This window comes from Chinchilla lanigera, unplaced genomic scaffold (assembly GCF_000276665.1).
Source record: "Chinchilla lanigera isolate Chin_1 unplaced genomic scaffold, ChiLan1.0 scaffold00216, whole genome shotgun sequence".
Classification (NCBI taxonomy): domain Eukaryota; kingdom Metazoa; phylum Chordata; class Mammalia; order Rodentia; family Chinchillidae; genus Chinchilla; species Chinchilla lanigera.
In genome coordinates, this window is record NW_004955617.1 from 303,461 (window position 1) to 321,187 (window position 17,727).

At 47.2% G+C, this 17,727-nt stretch overlaps 1 protein-coding gene across 1 annotated transcript; it reads right to left on the reverse strand.

The window, feature by feature from the left end:
• Positions 1-396: 396 nt before the first annotated feature.
• On the reverse strand, positions 397-15,012 carry LOC106147647 (translation initiation factor IF-2-like; the record flags this gene model as incomplete). Its single annotated transcript, XM_013510141.1, has 6 exons — positions 397-882; positions 1,288-1,349; positions 5,519-5,706; positions 9,470-9,666; positions 9,943-10,109; positions 14,609-15,012. Coding segments are annotated over 6 exons (1,325 nt in total), but the record flags the coding sequence as incomplete, so codon positions are not given.
• Positions 15,013-17,727: the final 2,715 nt, after the last annotated feature.

Consider the following 17,727-nt stretch of genomic DNA (forward strand, 5'->3'; position numbering starts at 1 on the left):
CCAGCTGCTTGCCTACTTGCTACTGGGTGTGCACTTGGCAAGTCTTTCCTCATCATACACAAAAGCCTGAATCAGATCAGCCCATCCCACAATATAAAGGGGAGATAGACTTGTGCCCCAGGAGGAAAGCCTAGACTTCTGTCAGGTATCACACAGCACCATGCTGTTTATGAGGTACATGCGAGGATGGCCACTTTACATTGCTGAGTCTTAGAAAGTGCAGCAGCTGTGTGAAAAATGTTCCATGTCCCTGAGACATGAGTCTGAAAAATGTCATCACACACTGTTGACACTGGTAGCCCTTGGGGAGGGAGTGTGAGTTTTCATGACCAAAGTGTCCTTAGCTTTCACATCTGGGCCATGTGCCTGGATTCTTTGTAAACAGATGACTACATCTGAAAAGTAAATCACAAGCTTTTATTATCCTCAACAACAGATGGCCAGGTTTGAAATCATGGGACTGAGCTACCACACTAGGACAGCGCATCCGGGCCAGGGCAGCCCCACATGGCCACCCAGAGTCCTGGGGCCTGCTGCCCATGGAGGCTGCAAAGGGGTCCCAGGCTCCTGGACACTCAAGAGCTCTCCCGTGTGACATCAGGAGGCCTGGCACTGGGGAACAGCGCAGTGTGCTTCGGGAAGCGGTGAGCATCCCCGCAGACCCCATGTCCCCTCCCGGCTGCTGGCCCAGCCGCTCTGCGCGTGTCCCCTCCATTCAGGCCACAGTGCTGGGTTCCTGAGGGGCTCGGCAAGGTGTCCGCCTCACTCTGAGTCCGAACTCTCACTCGACTTGGACGACTTCTGCTTCCGCTTCTTCTTCTTTTTCTTTTCCTTCTTTCTTTTCTTGTGCTTCTCCTTCTTCTTCTTCTCCATCCAACTGATCTGAACAACAAAACAATAAACTTTCCTTCACCCCCTTTTTAATCAGGTCTAAGCTTTAACAAAAGCTCAGATCCTTAAGAGTGTGGAAGATAAACTAAGTCACATGGGTAAGCCAACTCCAGTGTGGGGTCCAACAGCAGCAACACAAGTGTGCCCAGCCAGCCCGCTGCTCGACCCAAACCTCATGGGAGGGCACTGGCTACCTACCCCCATGCTGGCCTGCTCATCCTGATCACTACCTGCCTGTGCCCCCGCTGGCTGCCCATCCCTATACCGGCCTTCTCAGCAATGGGCTCACCCTCCCCACCATTCACAGCTTGTGTCCGTGACACTGGAACCATTCCCTACATTAGAATACTCGTTCCCGACCCTACACAGTTTAAGATGCTAAGTGAATAACCTCACCTCATGTCCTTCTCATGTCTTTTATTTTCCCGAATGATGGTGTCCATGGGATCTTCATGTGCCTTAAGGGTCAGAGAAGGGTATGGTTAGGCTTTACAGACTGTTAGTTAAGTAAGAAATAAATCCTTATATGTCACTGAAACTAGTACTTTTGTTGTTACTGATGCTGTTTTTGATGCTACGTTGTCTAGGTTGACCTGGAACCTACCATGCAGTCAAGGCCAGCCTTGAACACGATCTTCCTGTCTCAGCCTCCTGAGTGCCTGAATTATGAGTATGTGCTACCATACCAGGCTAACCCAGTGTTTGATGTTGCTTTATGTTCAATGTATTTTTGTCCTTTTTAAGGATGTTAATATAAACTCATTAAGGCTACAATAGTAATTCTCCAATTAGAAAAATATGGAAAACAATTAAATATTCTTCGTGAGGAAATAACTGAGCTAGGAGAGGTGGCACACACTATAAGTCCTCCACTTAGAAGATGGAGGCAGAAGGATCACAAATTCACAGCCAGACTGGGCCACATAGTGAGACCCTTTCTCAAAACCACCACCACCACCACCATCACCCTTCAAAGAGAAAACACCTCTAAACAACTGCACAAAGAGCAGCACACTTGATTCTCATTTAAGAGAATTCTCAAGTTGAGAAATACTGAGGTAACTCTCTTTGGTCTATGTGGTCAGATGACTGAGGGTGGAAAAGTGGGTTGCAGAATGATGTGTGAGAATGACTGTAAGTAGTAGGCGCATCCGACTGCTCACTGCGGGTTCCCTCGGGAGTCAGTGAGGCTGGACTTGGCGGGAAAAGTCCTCCTGGGAGGTTCTGTTTTGTTTAATCATGCCAATGTGTTCTATTATTTCCTCCCCTACCCCCCCAGTATTGGAAGCTGTATTTTCAGCTCTTCTTAAATGAAATTTTATTTGGAGATGAGGTCTGGCTAAGTTGCCCAGGCTGGAACTTGCAATCTTCATGAGCCTTAGCTTCCTGACTAGCTGGGACTGCACACTAGCTAGGACTGCAGACATCACAGGTGTGTGTCACTGTGCCAAGCCAGTTACATATGGTGGCTTCAAATACTTAAATATAAGAACACATGCATGAGGAATATGTGAAGTGTGTAAATTACCTCAATTAGAAAAGGGAATGCATGCTAACTGCAGAAATTTTAGATATTTAAAAAATGTGTTGAGGACTGGGGGTGTAGCTCAGTTGGACAGCACTTGCCTGCATGGAGGAACCCCAGGTTGGTTCCCAAGAACCAGAAAATAAAAATAAAAACAAACGTCAAAGCCTGTTCTCTCATCACCAGGGTGACTGCTGCTAGTCATGGGGCTATTTTTCCTGGTCTCATCACTTATGAAGGGTTTGTGTCATACGACACACACTCTGCTCCACTGTCCTTCCCTTAGGGTTGCTCATGGCACCAGGGGGTTGAATCCAGGGCCTTTACACTGAGCAACAGCCCCAGGGCATTTTTATTCTTTTAATTTTGAGACAGGGTCTTGTTAAGTCCAGGCTGAGTATGAGCTTGCGATCTTCCTGCCTCAGCACCCAAAGTACTGAGATTATAGGCGTGTACCTCCATGCCCGGCTTCTCTTAAGTTTCCACAAGCATTTTCTTGTACCATCCCACATTCTTCTCAGTGTAGACTGCCTGCCCAGGGCTCTGGAAGGCCCCAGGCTCAAAGTCCAGTACCAAGACCACCGCAAACTTGGAGAAGTTCCGGCGACTCACTGGACACAGGCTGGTAACCTGAGTGCATTGCTCAGTAGCGACTTCACTTGGCAGAAGCCGTAACTGCACACTGAATGAAGGCCTCCAGAAGAAGACTTGGTAAAGATAAAGTGAGGAAAGGATAGACGAGTTTTACTGTCATCTAGAGAGGAAATACAGTTCTAACTTAAAATAGGAAGGCATCTAAGCAGTCTGGGAGGCTGAGGCAGGAGGACTGCAAGTTCAAGCCCAGTCTGGGCCCTGAGTTCAATCCCAGTGTCTCTCTCATGTGCGCAAGCACGCACGCACGAGCGCGCACACACTCACACACACACAGAGTCACACAAATACCATTTAACAAAGGTGCAGCTGACATCACAGACTCTGGCTAAGGGTGTCCGGGGAGCGGGGTGTGCGCTTGCACGGGGCCTGCTGGCCTGAGGTGCTCGCCACCCGAGGACTGCAAACTCATACCCAGGGTCACTCATCACCCTGAACTGCTCTAACTTTTGGTTGCCTTTGATAAAGAAAGGACATTCTTTGTCGCCTGTCTAGTGGCCATACCGTTTGCAAAAAGAGAGACAGTTTCTGTAAGATGACAGTTTCACCTCGTCAAGATAACATTTCAGTGTTAGTTTTCCTTCATTAGACCCCAGTTCTAAAAGCAAATGTAATGCGTGGATGAAACACGCCAGTAAGAGCTCCAAAACGGGTAACGTGCTTGCTTCCCCAAGCATCTCTGTTTTATAGTGATGGGAATAAACTTCTGTCAAGCATTTCTCAATCTGGTGCCAACAATGGCAAGAGGGGAATTTATTTTTAGTCTCTATGCATGTAGAGAGTTATTTTTGCTTTACTAGAGACTGGACTAGGGCCTCTGCACTAAGCTATAGCCTGTGCCATTTTCCACTTTTGTATTTTGAGATAATGTAAGTTTTTCAGGCTGGGCTCAAACTTGTGATCTTCCTGCCTCAGCCTCCCAGAATGCTGGATTACAAGCATGTGCTACCATGTGTGGCTTCATTTTAATTTTTAGAATACATTTTTTCTGTTTATCAAGTTTAAGAACACTTGTGCTTTATGAACAGACTGTGAGTCTGGTGGGTAGAGGTGTACAGCACATGATTAGCAAGCTCAAGGCCCTAGGTAAAATCTCTAACATCAAAAATAAATAAATAGGACTATTGGTGGTGCATGTCTGTAATCCTAGCACTTTGGATGGTGAGACACGATTTCAAGACCAGCCTGAGATACACAGTTAGACCATGTCTCATAAAAATAAATCAAAAATAGAAAAAATAATAAAGGCACTACTAGAATAGATAGTGTTTCAGTTTGTGAAAACCAGCATACAAATATCTTCTTTTTGTTTGTTTTTGAGATGGAGTCTTGGTATGCTGCTCAGGCTTATCTGAATGAAACTCCTATGCTAAAGTAATCCTCCTGACTCAGTCTCCTCAGTGTGAGACTACAGGTGTGTACCACTGTGTCTGGCCTTAGATCTCTGACTTTTAGGTAAACAAAATCACAAATGCTCTCCAAATGTGAATGCTGGTAGAACTGCAGCATAGCATTCCCTGCAGAACAGGAAACTGTGCTGTTTAAACAGGTTTCCTAGCAAAAGGCCCAACACAAGGGAACATATATGCTTCACGTCAATAAGGGGACACACAGATCTTCCCAGAATTTCAGTGACGATGGATTTGAGCTTAGGAGTTGCAGTATGGAAAAGAAAGTGGTGTGCAGGGCAGGAAGGACACGATTCGGATGTTTCTCTCTGTTTTTAGGCTCTTAGACTCACCGGGCTTTGAGGCAAACCATGCAGCAGCTGTATGGGGACGGTGAGCAAAGCGAGACTGCGTGTGGGGAAGGGGCCAGGAGGCTGGGGAAGCAGTTGGGGCACAGGGGCAAGCTCAACTGCTTCGGTCTGCACTGCCAACTACAGCAAATGCAGGGAGAGGCAAAGAGGGCTTGGCCGGTGTGCTTTTATCGGAAGGCTGGGTGAGGAAACCAGTCCGAAGAATGATGGCTGGGGACTCCTTGCTGCTCCTCCAATGATGCCTGTCCTCACCCCACTCCCCTTAGATCTGGGGCAGAGGCCCACACCCCACCCATCTGTGGGGGTGGAACAGGACAAGCTGCTGCCAGAACACCCGGAGATGCTGTCTGCCCAACGCTGTCTCACACCCACACTCCAGTGCGGTTCAGAGGGGAGGCGACCCTTGGGACCCCACCTGCCATAGCAAAACCAACACTGGTATCAGTATGCAACTGGCAGACGCCACGGTGACAGGAACGCAGGCCTCCTGGTTATCTGCTGCAGGCCCCACCCGTGGCCTTCATGCCTCAGCCCATCTCCTGGGCTTGCGTTGTTCACCTGCCCTAGCCCCTCGCCTGGCACTTCTGAGCTTAACGGTGCCCTCGCCACTCCTCTGTCATGTGAGACGTGCCCTGAAGGCTGTCCCCATAGTGTCAGAACCACGAGCCACATAGCCCTTGTTGGTTACCCACCCTCAGGGTCTCGCTGTCACGACACAAACAGACCAAGGAGACAGGAGCGCTAGCCCTGCCACACTCACACCGCATCACTTTGACCTCTGCATCCAGAGTCCTTTCGTGGGCACGTCGGCCAGGAACTCGCAGGCATGCTCGTTGCATGGCACGTCTGGGATGCAGTCTTCCGGCTTGCTCTCCTCTTCCTGCACGGAGGGAAGAGCATGTCAGCAACCTGGAGCCAAGGCGTGGGTTCTCTCCTTCCTGCTCGGAGCCCTTGTGCCCGGCTCGCTCCTGCGCTCATCCTCAGTCACCCCAGGAACCAGGGAGAGATGGGTGTCATCCCAGCACTCTGGGGAGCTGAGGCAGAAGCAAGTTTAAACAGCCTGGGCAATTTAGGGAGACACTGTTTCAAAATTCTAACATTTTGGGGTTGTAAACCCCATCTAAAAAATGGGGTTGTAGCGCAGTGTGAAGGCCCTGAGTTCAAGCCCCAGCACGAGGGGGAAAATAAAACAAAACAGTAGCAAAAGAACAAGGAGAAATAAGGAATCAGCACAGAAGTGCTACACCAGCTGGTGGCCGGGGTCACTGGGGAAGCGCGAGCGTGTCCTTCAGATAGGAAAGGCCTGGAGCACATTCTTATGGTCATTGGGCTCTAAGATCGGAAGAGGGTTCATAACCTCCAAGTCTGTGGGACAGGTGAGGTATCAGAACTGCAGCCCACCTCTGTGATGACGGAGGTCGCAGGTCCCATTAAAACTGCTCACTGCCTTTCGGCCCTGTGGGGTCATGGCCATGGTCCCACTGTGTACTGTCTGTGCAATTATGGGTCTGCTGTTTTTGTTTTTCACAAATTTAAAAAAATTCCTGAGTATTAAATTTATAGTACAAGAATGATTTTGAGGGGGTGGTACTGGAATGTGAACCCAGGGTAGTTGTACTGAGCTATACACCAGGACTTTCTAAAAAAATTTTAGTTTTTAGGTTTTGAGACAGGATCCTGCTAAGTTATTCAACTGCCCAGGCAGCCAGGCATGGTAGCACATACCTGTAATTCCAGCACCTGGGAGGCTGAAGCAGGATTGCTGTGAGTTTGAGACCAGCCTGTGCTACAAAGTGAGTTCAAGACCAGCCTGCACTACATAGTGAAGCCTTGTCTCAAAAAGCCATAAATAAATAAATAAATAAATTGTCCAGGCTGGGCTCAAACTTGCAATCTTCCTGCCTTAGCCTCATAGTCTGGGATTAGACATGTGCTACCATGCCTGGCCCTAGGACAGAAGTGTTTGTTTTTTTTTTTTAAATTGAAAGGTGCCAGACAAGACAGGCTTTTCGGTCTTCACCTGCTAACCCAGAACTCCTCCATGCAGCAGGCCTCCCCCAAAGGGCGCAGGCAGAGCTCCCTGTCCATAGGCTGCTCTCTGAGTGCAGGACCCTTGAGATCCCAGCGTGGTAATCTGAGTTATTTGCCCAAGAAAGCTGGCGCAGAGCCTGGAGAAGACACGGTGCAGGGAGGCACTGGACCTGCCTGGAAGCTCATGGTTGAGCCACTGGACACTAAGGTCCCCACATGACACAGCACTCAGCAGCACCCATCTGGTGACTGCAGGACAGAAGCAGGGGGCTCATAACAGCAGGTTTGAAGCCCACGTGCCTATTTCTCAGAAGACATTACTGCGTCTGCAGCACATGTGGAACAGCTAGAAGTCCAGGTGTCAACACTGACCTTGATAAGCCTAGGAGGAGGCTTCTCATAACTGTAAAATACACACAAATCCAAACCTGTTAGTGGGAACACAGTACTCCGAGCTAATGCAAAGCAGAGCTGTAGATATTTTTTGCTTAGCAGTATCGGGATTGAACCCTAGGCCTTTGCACTGAGCTGCGTCCCCAGTTCTTTTTACTTTTTGAGACAGCCTTGCTAGGTTAAGGCATCCAAACTGAGTTTGGATTCACGATCTTCCTGCCTCAGCCTCCCAGAGATTTGGGATGACAGGCCTGCGCCACCATGCCTGGCTTGTAAAGCTTCTAATCTGAGATTTTATCAAAGAAAAGCTGCCCTGCCTGATCTAAAGCCCAAATATGACGGCAGACAGCAGAATGCTTCCCTGTCTGGGCCTCCTTCTGCGTCACAGGGCTGTTGCAGGGAGGCAAGTTCACACCTAAGGCGGGCAGCCACACCAGAAGTCCACTGCACAGGTCCACATCTGCACCGAGAAAGCAACCCCAGGCTCTCAGGGGCCTCCATCACAAAGCCAGAGAGCACAGTGTGGATATTTTCAGCTCAGCTCTGTTCCTTACTTTCTAAACTCCAGGCAAACAGCTGGCTCAATATTTGTGAATGGCTGACAAGGATAAAAACCTTCATTTTCTTCCTTCTGATTTCCTTTTGGTGGCTCTGGGGTTGGAACCCAGTGCTCTCTCACTGGGTGAACTTTTTGTAAATTTTAAGACAGGGTCTTGCTAAATTGCCCAGGCTGGGCTTGAAAGTGCAATTGTTCTGCATCTGCCTATCAGGTGCTGGGATTACAGGCGTGCACCACCATGCTCAGCCCTCTGCAGTTAATTCTTAAGATTAAAACAAAAAAGTTTGCAGAAACTTTTTTTGTACCATTTGCGAAGCCCTATAGTTCAGTAGTCACTGAGGTTGTATGAGCTGCTCTGAGCAGTAAAAATACTAATTTATCTAAGAAGGGAGGCACATCTCACGTGGACACGGGGCGGGAAATAAAGTATTTTAAATCACTCTTTGTGTCAGGTGTGGTGGCACATGCTTGTAATCCCAGCACTCTGGGAGGCTGAGGCAGGAGGGCTGCAAGTTTAAGCCCAGCCTCAGCAACTTAGTGAGATCCTGTCTGAAAATAAAAAAATAATAAAAGAGATACTCAGCGAGAAGGGCCTGAATTTCATCCCCAGTGCCAAGGTTGGGGAGACTGCTTTCTCCGTGGCTCGATGGGTGGGATTTGAGGGGTCCTCCGCGTCAGCATCCCCATTCCACATGAGGGCTGCAGGGCCGAGGCTGAGGGCTGCTGGCGAGACTGAGGTGGACTGGCCAGGACACAGAGGAGGACGACGTGGTGGGTGCCCACCGCCCTTAATACAGAGCTGGGTGGGCGCTGAGCAGCTTGCAGAGTCGAGTGAGGGGGCATTCCCCACGCCCGGGCAAAAAGTGCGCAGAAACCAGCAGAGCTCGGGTTCTAGTCTCCCGCACAGCCTCCTGGGAAAGGGCTTCAGGGGTCTCACCATTTGTTTACTGACCCCTCCGTACTGGGGTCAGGATCAGGGCGCTCGTGAGCCTGCTAGGCTGCATCCAAACACTTTCCATTTTATTCTTCATTTTGAGGCTAAGTCTCGTTAGTTGCCCAGCCTGGGTTGGCACTTGCGACCCTCCTCCCTCAGCCTCCCTCAGCACTGGGGTGACTGACAGGCGTGCACCACTGCGCCTGGCCGGTGCCTCACTGTTCCCAAGTAGCGCTTCAGGACGCTCAGACAGGAGTGAGAAACAAAACATAGAAAGCACGCCGGCACTTGGGAGGCTGAGGCAGGAGGTTCGCCACGAATTCGAGGCCAGCCTGGGGTACATGGAGACCTGACTCAAAAAACCAAGGAAGTGCAACGCACAGACCAGCGGCAGAGCGGAAGGGCAGCGGCGAGGTAAGAGCTACCAGCGCCTGCCGCAGGTCCTCTCCGGCCCAAGAAAGTTCCCGCGCCCAAGCCATGATTTCAAGCTCGGCGACCACGCTGGAGCCCGGCTGCGGACGTCACGCGACCGACGCACGGCGGGGGCGGAGAGACACAGCCCCGGGCCCCGCCCCCCGCACGCACAAGTGCTCCAGGTGCCGCTCTGCGTCCCGGCGCCGCCGCAGCTCGTGCTCGGGCCCCTGCGGCCGCCGCGCGCCCCCCGCCCCCGCGCCTTCGGACCCCGGCCGGGACGACATCGCGGCCCCGCCCCCCACAGCAGCCGACCTGGCACAGCCTCTACGCTGCGCGTTCTCTCCCGCTTGCGCCCCCTGGCGGAAGACGGTGGGGCGGATCGGAGTCGGACGCTTGAGGGCGGGGCCTGAAGGTGCTTCCGGGGGCGGGAGGGGCGGGGCCGAGAGGACTTCCTGGGGCCGGAGGGAGCGGGGCGGGGCGTGGTGTGGCGTGGCGGGGGAGGGGCTGAGCTGGAGAGGAGGGCGGGGCCGGAGAGGGCGTCTCGCGCTTGGGCGGAGCCTACGGTGCCCCCGCCCCCAAGGAAAACGACTGGAGCTGCTCGACACAGAGCTAGGTATTAATAGGATTCACCTATTGTGAGAAGAAAGCAAGGCTTTTGGTTACGGGAAAACCAAAATAAACCCGCCACCGTCTCTTGCTGTTTGTTAAAGATCTGATGTTCTTGGGGCCTAGCATTGCAGCTCAGTGGTCGCTGCGCCCGAGGAAGGGAGAGAAAGGAAAATTACCCCTGATTTTGGAGGTCGCACGCTGGGCAGTGCACGATCAGCCCCGTGGCACCTCTGGTACCGCGATAGCAGCGACCCAGGTGCTGACTGGGGACACAGACTCGGGCTGGCGCTGGCTGGGCGGCAAAGCGAGGTCTCTGTTTCCGCTGCCCCGGCTCCTCCGCGGCCTGTGCCCCCCGCGTGGACGGCTGACCCCTGGAAGGTCTCTGTCTGGAGCCAGGCGCAGGCCACCTCCACCTCGCTGTAAGTTCGAGGCCAGCCTGAATTACGTATCAAGGCTTTGTCTCAAAGAAAACTTCTAGGGGGCCTAGGGATTTAGTCCAGCGGCACAACGCCTGCCTGGCAAACGCGAGGTCGTGAGTTCGATTCCCGGTACCGGAAAAAAAATTTTTTTTTTTCCTCCTGTCAATTGTAGTAAGAGATGATGAGCTCTGTGTGCTGCGTTTTAGATGATGGCACATGCATAGTGCCCATTACATTTATTTATGTTTGGGTCAGTGAGCTAACAGCCTGGGTGCCCGCTATGGTCCCTGTGTTCCCAACACGGACAGGTGTAAGAATCTAACGTGGGTCGGGGAGGGCCGCTCTGCTCTGGGGTGGCTTCGTCCACTCTGCAGTTGGCCGGTGGTTCTGGGCTTGGTGATCCAGAATGCGATCATCTGCCTGTCTAGGGAAGTGGCGGAGGAAACCTGACATTTCTGCCATCATCCTGCAGGTGTCACCATGTATGTTGCTCACACTGGTACAAAAGGTTATTATTATTATTATTATTATTATTATTTTGGTCTTTTTGAGACAGGGTCTTGCTATGCAGCTCAGGCTGGCCTTGAGCTCACTTCATAGCCCAGGCTGATCTCGAACTCTCAACGATCCTCCTGCCTCAGCCTCTGGAGTGCTGGGATTACAGGCGTGTGCCACCAAGCCTGGCCTAAAAGGTTATTTTTATGTACACTTCACAGTATCTACTGACAGCTTTGTATATTCTTGGTTAATTATGGAGTACAGTATTCTATTCTTTTTGGTGCTATTGTTAAAAGAAATTGTTTTCTTAATATAAAGAAATTAAGTCACTTTTTGTGTATCGGTTTGCTAAATTTCTAACAGTGTGCAAATGCATACACACAGGTTATCCAGGTTGAAATGTAGATTTAAAATAAAAAAAAATTCTGTTATTTTGGTTTGGGTGCTTTGTATAGGACATAAGGATCTATGCACATTGGGAATTTAAAAATATGGTTTGATAGCTTTCTGCTGCTCTGACAAAATTCCTGAGAGTGACACCTTAAAGGAGGAAAGTTATTTTGACTCGCAGTTTCAGAGATTTTGGTCCATAGCCTGCTGGCTCCATTATGCTGTGCCTGGACCCAGGCAGAGTATGGTGGAAGAAGCGGGCCGAATGGAGCTCACCTCGTGGAAGCCAAAATGGGAGAGAGTGGAAGAGCCTGTGTGGTGGGTTCTCCCTCTGTTTTTGCTCCAGCTGGGCCCCCAGTGTACTGAACAGTGCCACCAACATTCAGAGCAGGCCTTCCCCTCAAATTACTGTCCCAGATACCAGTTGTCCTTGGACACACCCAGAAGGGTGCTTCACTAAATTTCTAGGCATTGTCTTAATCCAACTAGGTGGACACATAGCATTTTTTTTTTATAGTTATGTTTATTTTCTACATTATTAGAGCAGTTATTTGGTACAAAATAAAAATTTCCCTTTTTTCTCTCCTTTATTTTTTATCATATACAAACGTTAATATTTCTTCTAATTTTCTTGTTTTTAAAGAATAAACATGGTGAAATGTCTTTGGCTTATGCTTCATATTAGAATTGAAGTGTTTCTCAACCCCAGGCACATTCAGCTATTTGATCTTTGACGATGGGGCCAAAAAATACACTTGAGGAAACGCAGCCTCTTTAATAAATGGTGCTGGGAAAACTGGCTAGCCACATGTAGAAGATTGAGTCTAGACCTGTATCTCTTATGATATACTAAACTAAAATCAAAATGGATTACAGATCTAAATGTTAAACCAGAAACACTTAATCTACTGGAAGATAAAATAGGTAAAATTCTTGAAGTTCTAGATGTAGGCAAGGACTTTCTGAACAGAACCTTGGTTACACAGGAAACAGTTCCAAGAATCAACAAATGGGATCATATCAAATTAAAAAAGTTCTGCATAGTAAAAGAAACAACAAATAGAACAAACAGCACACCTACAGAATGGGATAAAATGTTGCCAGCTATTCCTCAGGCAGAAGACTAATATCTACAAAGTATAAAGAATTTAAAAAAATTAGACCATCCAAAATAAAAGATGCAATCAAAAATTGGGCAAATAAAATGAACAGGCACTTCATAAGAGAAATACAAGTGGCCAATAAGTACATGAAGAAATAGTCAACATTGCTGGCCATTACAGAAATGCAAATCAATTAAACACTTGGATTCCATCTCACTCCAGAAAGAATGACCATAATCAAACCAAATAATAGGAAATGCTGGCAAGGGTGCAAGAGAAGGAGCCCTTATGCATTGTGGGTGGGAATGTAAAGTAGTACAACCACTATGGAAATCATCAAAAAACTAAAACTAGAAATTCGGTTTGATCCAGCTATTCCTCTTCTAAGTATCTTTCTCAAAGAGTTTAATATGTCATATTTCAGTGATATATACATACTCATGTTTATGGCAGTGTAATACAACTAAATCTCAGGAGCAGCCTATATGTCCATTAACAGATGAATGGATAAATAAAATGTAGTATTGTACACAATGAAGGAAAAAACGAGTTTACTACTGTAAAGAAAGATAAATGAGTTATTTGTGGGAAAATAGATGCACCTACGATATTAAGTGAAATAAATCACACACCTGCTTAAGTATCACATAGTTTCACTTATACGAGAAACCCAAGTTATAAATAAGGAGCAAAATAAAAGATACATAAAAGGAAACAGGAATGCTAGACCTTTATTTATTTATTTGTGTAGTCTTTTTGAGACGGTCTTGCCGTGCAGTTCAGGCTGGCCCTGAGCTCATTTTGTTGCCCAAGCTGGCCTCGAACTTGCAAGGATATTCTGCCTCTGTCTCCCCACTCTTGGGATTAGAGGCGTGTGCCACCATACCCAGTTTAGGTCCTTCCCAAAAGAGAAGGGGATCAAGAGATGGAGTGTGTGGGAGGAGAGGGGAAGAGGATGAAAAAGGTAATGAAGTTGTGTTATGTACATGTACCAACTCCACTCAAGGAATGTAAACATTATGTATTGAAACAATTAAAAAAATGAAAAAAAAACATAAAATGACAGCAATTTCAAATTGCCTAGGAAAAAAGTGGCTTTCAAAAAGCAGTTACCTATAGTTATCTTAGTTTTGGGATACAGAAGTACAGATACATAATTAAAGAAGAATTCTTTTTAAATCTTTGAATTTGTAGCTAAAGTCTTACAGAAGTATAATTCAAATGAATAAAATTATGAAATAAAATTGCTCTAAAAGATTTGAAATAAAATGTGGCTTAGTTATAGTTAACATAATTGTGAAGCCCTAAGAGTTTTGCCACCATCTTTGGGAAAAATTGATTCTGAGAGACTAGAGCTAAATACGCTGATGCCCATTCCAACTCCTTGCACTGCAAAAAGGGGCAAAACCCCAGTAGTACAAGATATTGTGAAAGAGCACACGTACAGCCCCATCTGTCATGCAGATTTGCAACATGAAAATATTTTAAATGTTCAAGTTATAAGTGGAAAAGTTTATTACATTTTTAAGATTATGTCTACTGAATTACCTTTACCTTGGTCCATGTAAGCAGGCTAGATATAGATGTCACTTAAATTTATACCTGTTTATTTGTGCAAAGTTAAAGCATTGAAATTCTGTAGTCAAATTATCTGAATCAGTTAAAACCAAGTAAAAAAAAAAAAAAACCAAGTCACTATTATTTGCGAAACTAAATATTGGTCATGACAAATATTTGGTGTCTTCTGTGTGACAGACTTTAGCGTGTTGAAGCTTTGATTTGGGAAAATGGTTTCCAAGCCCTGCTGGTTCTGACTACGGGATGTGTCTGTGGGCACAGTTACTCTGCAGGTAAAATCCACACAGGACTCCTCAGGCATCATCATGCCACATACGGGGACACGTGTTCATCCCAGGACACCAGCCAACCAACACACGGTGGAAACCAAGGGCAACAATCTAGACATCCACTCACATCCCTGTTCACATCAGCAGCCGACTGTATAGTAATATAATTACTATATTTTGTTCCACGAGATATGCAATTTATTTTAGTGGTACTGGGGATTGAACCCAAGGCTTTTGGTCTGAGCTATATCCCGGCCCTTTTTTATATTTCTTTTGAGACAGAGTCTCGCTAAGTCACTAAATTGTTCAGGTTGGGCTCAAATTGGCAATCCTCTTGCCTCCAAGGATGGTGGGATTACAGGTGTGCACCCCCGCGACTGCTCAGTTTACTTGTTCCTCTGTGAGGTTATAGCTGGAGATTACTGGCATTTCATGTTTAGTGAACGGATGTATTACAAAACTGATATTTTTCTTTTGAAAATGAATTTTGAGGTTCAGTCCATATGCTGTTCCCCCTCATGCTGTAGCATAGGTCCTAATAAAGCCTCTTTTAGGTGGCGAAAACATGACGAAGTAAAAAATTACGTCTTCAAATTCGGATTTATAGATCTTTGTTACTATCTGCTGGTTCTGTAGTTCGGTTGCACTTTCAGAATGGGGAGGGGGCGTGCTTGCCCTTGGAACCCCTCTTTGCCCTGTAGTGGTGGCCTTAACCGCGGAGGGCGAGTCGTGAGGCTGCGCAGGGTGTGAGCCACAACCTTGGAACAGGGACTGTAAGGAAATGGCCGAGGCGGGGACACGGCCGCCTCCGAGACTCCTGCACGGGGTCCTGAAGAGGCTTTCCAGAGGGCGAACGCCATGCATAGGCTGGGAACAACAGCACCCCGCCTTGGTGAGCAGCGGGAGGGCGCCGGCCTGCAGAGGGCGGTGCGGCTTGGACAGAGATGGGGGACGGCCCCGCTGGAGGAGCTGGGACTCAGAGCTCAGCCCTGTATCAAAAGAAGTTACAGGAATCAGGGCCAGTGTCACCGTTTGTAAAAATGATTTTCTCTACATTTAAAATAAAGCACAATAAGGGAAGCAGTTATTTCCCTACACTTTACTAGTGCACGTTAGTTATACAGACGAAGGAGTTCGCTGAGGCAAATTTGTAACGCACGTAACGCGCATTCATCATTATCTCCATTACCCTTCCCCTAGAGTCAGTTCTCTCTCTCTCTCTCTCTCTCTCTCTCTCTCTCTTTTTTCTTCAATGTGTTTAATGTATTTCTATCATGTCTGTGTTGTTTTAATTAGTTAAGATCATGAATAGTGGAAATAGGGCCCAAATAGGTGATGCCACCGGGATTGATACCTATTTACTTCCATCTTGCTGTGGAGTTTTAATATCTAAAATTGGAGACCTTTTAAAATGTAAAGAAGGTTTTTCTTTCTCCATTTACAGCCCTTGTTTTCTGTAGCTTGAGAGAAAACTCAGATGTTCCTGTCTCCATGAACCCAGTTTCGAGCTAGGCTCTTGGTCAGGCGCCTGCTGATATGAACAGAGATGTGAATGGATGTCTAAGTTGTTGCCGTTGGTTTCAACCGTGTGTTGGTTGGCTGGTGTCCTGGGATGAACACGTGTCCCCGTATGTGGCATAATGATGCCTGAGGAGTCCTGTGTAGATTTTACCCGCAGTGTAACTGTGCCCACAGACACATCCTGTAGTCAGAACCAGCAGGGCTTGGAAACCATTTTCCCAAATCAAAGCTTCAACACATTATGGTCTGTCACACAGAAGACACCAGTAAGTGCCGAATTATGACAGAGCATGACAGTGTTTCTGGAGCTCAGAAGAGGGAACTGGCACTTCCTGGTGGGAAGTGGGAAAGGAGACCAGGAAAGACTTTCAGGAAAAAGTGGGATTTGCATTGTGGCAAAGGGCTAAACTTTGGAGTTGTGGAGATGGTACCCTACCTAGTAACAGGGGCTGGCAGAACTGCAGGATGGAAGTCAGTGCATTCTACAGCATGAGAATGGTCCCTGCAGTCCAGCTGGAGGAAATTTCCTGAAAGAAGAAAAGGTAGAAAGTGGGTTGAAAGATCAGGACCAGTCCTGGAGAGCCTAATTCAAGCTGGGTGCAGGGCATTTGAGCCTCTTTCTGTAGGAAGGCACTGACTGGTTCTTCTCTATAAAAAATGTTTTTGGTGAGAGAAGGTCACACAAATCATTTTAAATTCAGTGGCAGTTACTACACTAAATAATTTTTAAATTGGACAGCAACTTTATTATGGTTGATACACTGTGTCAACTTGAGTCTGGAAGCTTAACTAAGTGACTCAGCAGTTCTACATCCTGGGGTGAACAGGACATGCCCTTACCACTCTAGGATGTTGTTCATTGTGTCAACTTGAGAAGTTTACAGGGTTAAGTATGTGACTCAGCAGGGGACCGGGATCCTTACTTTGTATCATCTTGAGCCTGTGCAAGGGAAGGGCATGGAGAGTGTGTGAGTTGTACACCTGCTCTGGGTGGGGGGAGCCTGCTTACAATATAAGGGAGGAAAAGAAGCTTGTTCTACCCTCCTTGTATTCCTGCTGCTTTTGCTGTGTTCTGCTGCCTTGAAGTATTACCCATGTGCGATGCCACTCTGCCTTGGAGCCAGCTGATTATGGACTGAAATCTCCACCAACTTAGGTAAATAAACCTTCCTTCCTTAATTTTGGGTGTTGGGTCTTTCATCTCAGCAACAAGAGAAAAGTAACCAAGACAAACTTGATCAGAAGTAGGGCTCCTGATGAACTAGGCAGGAGCGCATAGGTGGGTTGGAGATGGACTGAGGAAGGAGAGAGAAAGTGATTGGAAAACCACTACTTGAATCCGGGCTGCAGTGTTGTAAAGGAGGGTGGTAACGGTAGGGATGGAGAGTAGAGGACAGAGATGACACTATGGAAACAGATTGAAAGGACTAGATAGATGGTCAGCTAGAAAAAGAAGGAGGAGGAAGGAGGAGAAAGTCCATTCAGAAATGAAGATTATGGGTTTGGAAATTGTAGAGGTGGTAAGTGAAACTTGAGATTGAAATTGTCAAGGGATACCAGTGAGGAGGGAGAAAGGGCATAAGGGAAATATGCTTGGGGAAAACTTACACTTTAAGAGATGAAAGGAAGGAAAAACCAGATTCAGTGTGTGAAATGTGAGTGTTTAGAAAAATACAACTAGGAGAGACAGTGTGACAGAAGATTAGAGAGAAAAACACAAAACTCTGATCCAACGGTATGGGAAGACTGAAACACTTAAAAATTGAGGGAGGACATTGATTTTAATAATGAAAATGCATTTTTTGTTTTGTTTTTTGAGATAGGGTCTTGCTCTATACTCTAGGCTGACCTTGAACTAACTATGTAGCCCAGGCTGGGCTTGAACTAGGGGCAATCATTCTGCCTCAGCCTCTCCAGTGCTGGGATTATAGGTGTGCGAAACTACGACCAGCTCCAATACTGCCTTTGGATATCCAGATATATAAGGGGCCATTTCCTGAATATTCCAATATAGAGGACTGACCTAACAATTACTAAAACTTATCCAAGAAGATATAACAAATCCAAAAAATAAAAAAGACAATGAAATTGAGACACTAATAAAAATCTGTCCCACTTAACAAAAACCCAGGAGCTGACTTGTTTAGATCTACATTTTATCAGGACTTGAGGGAAAACTACTG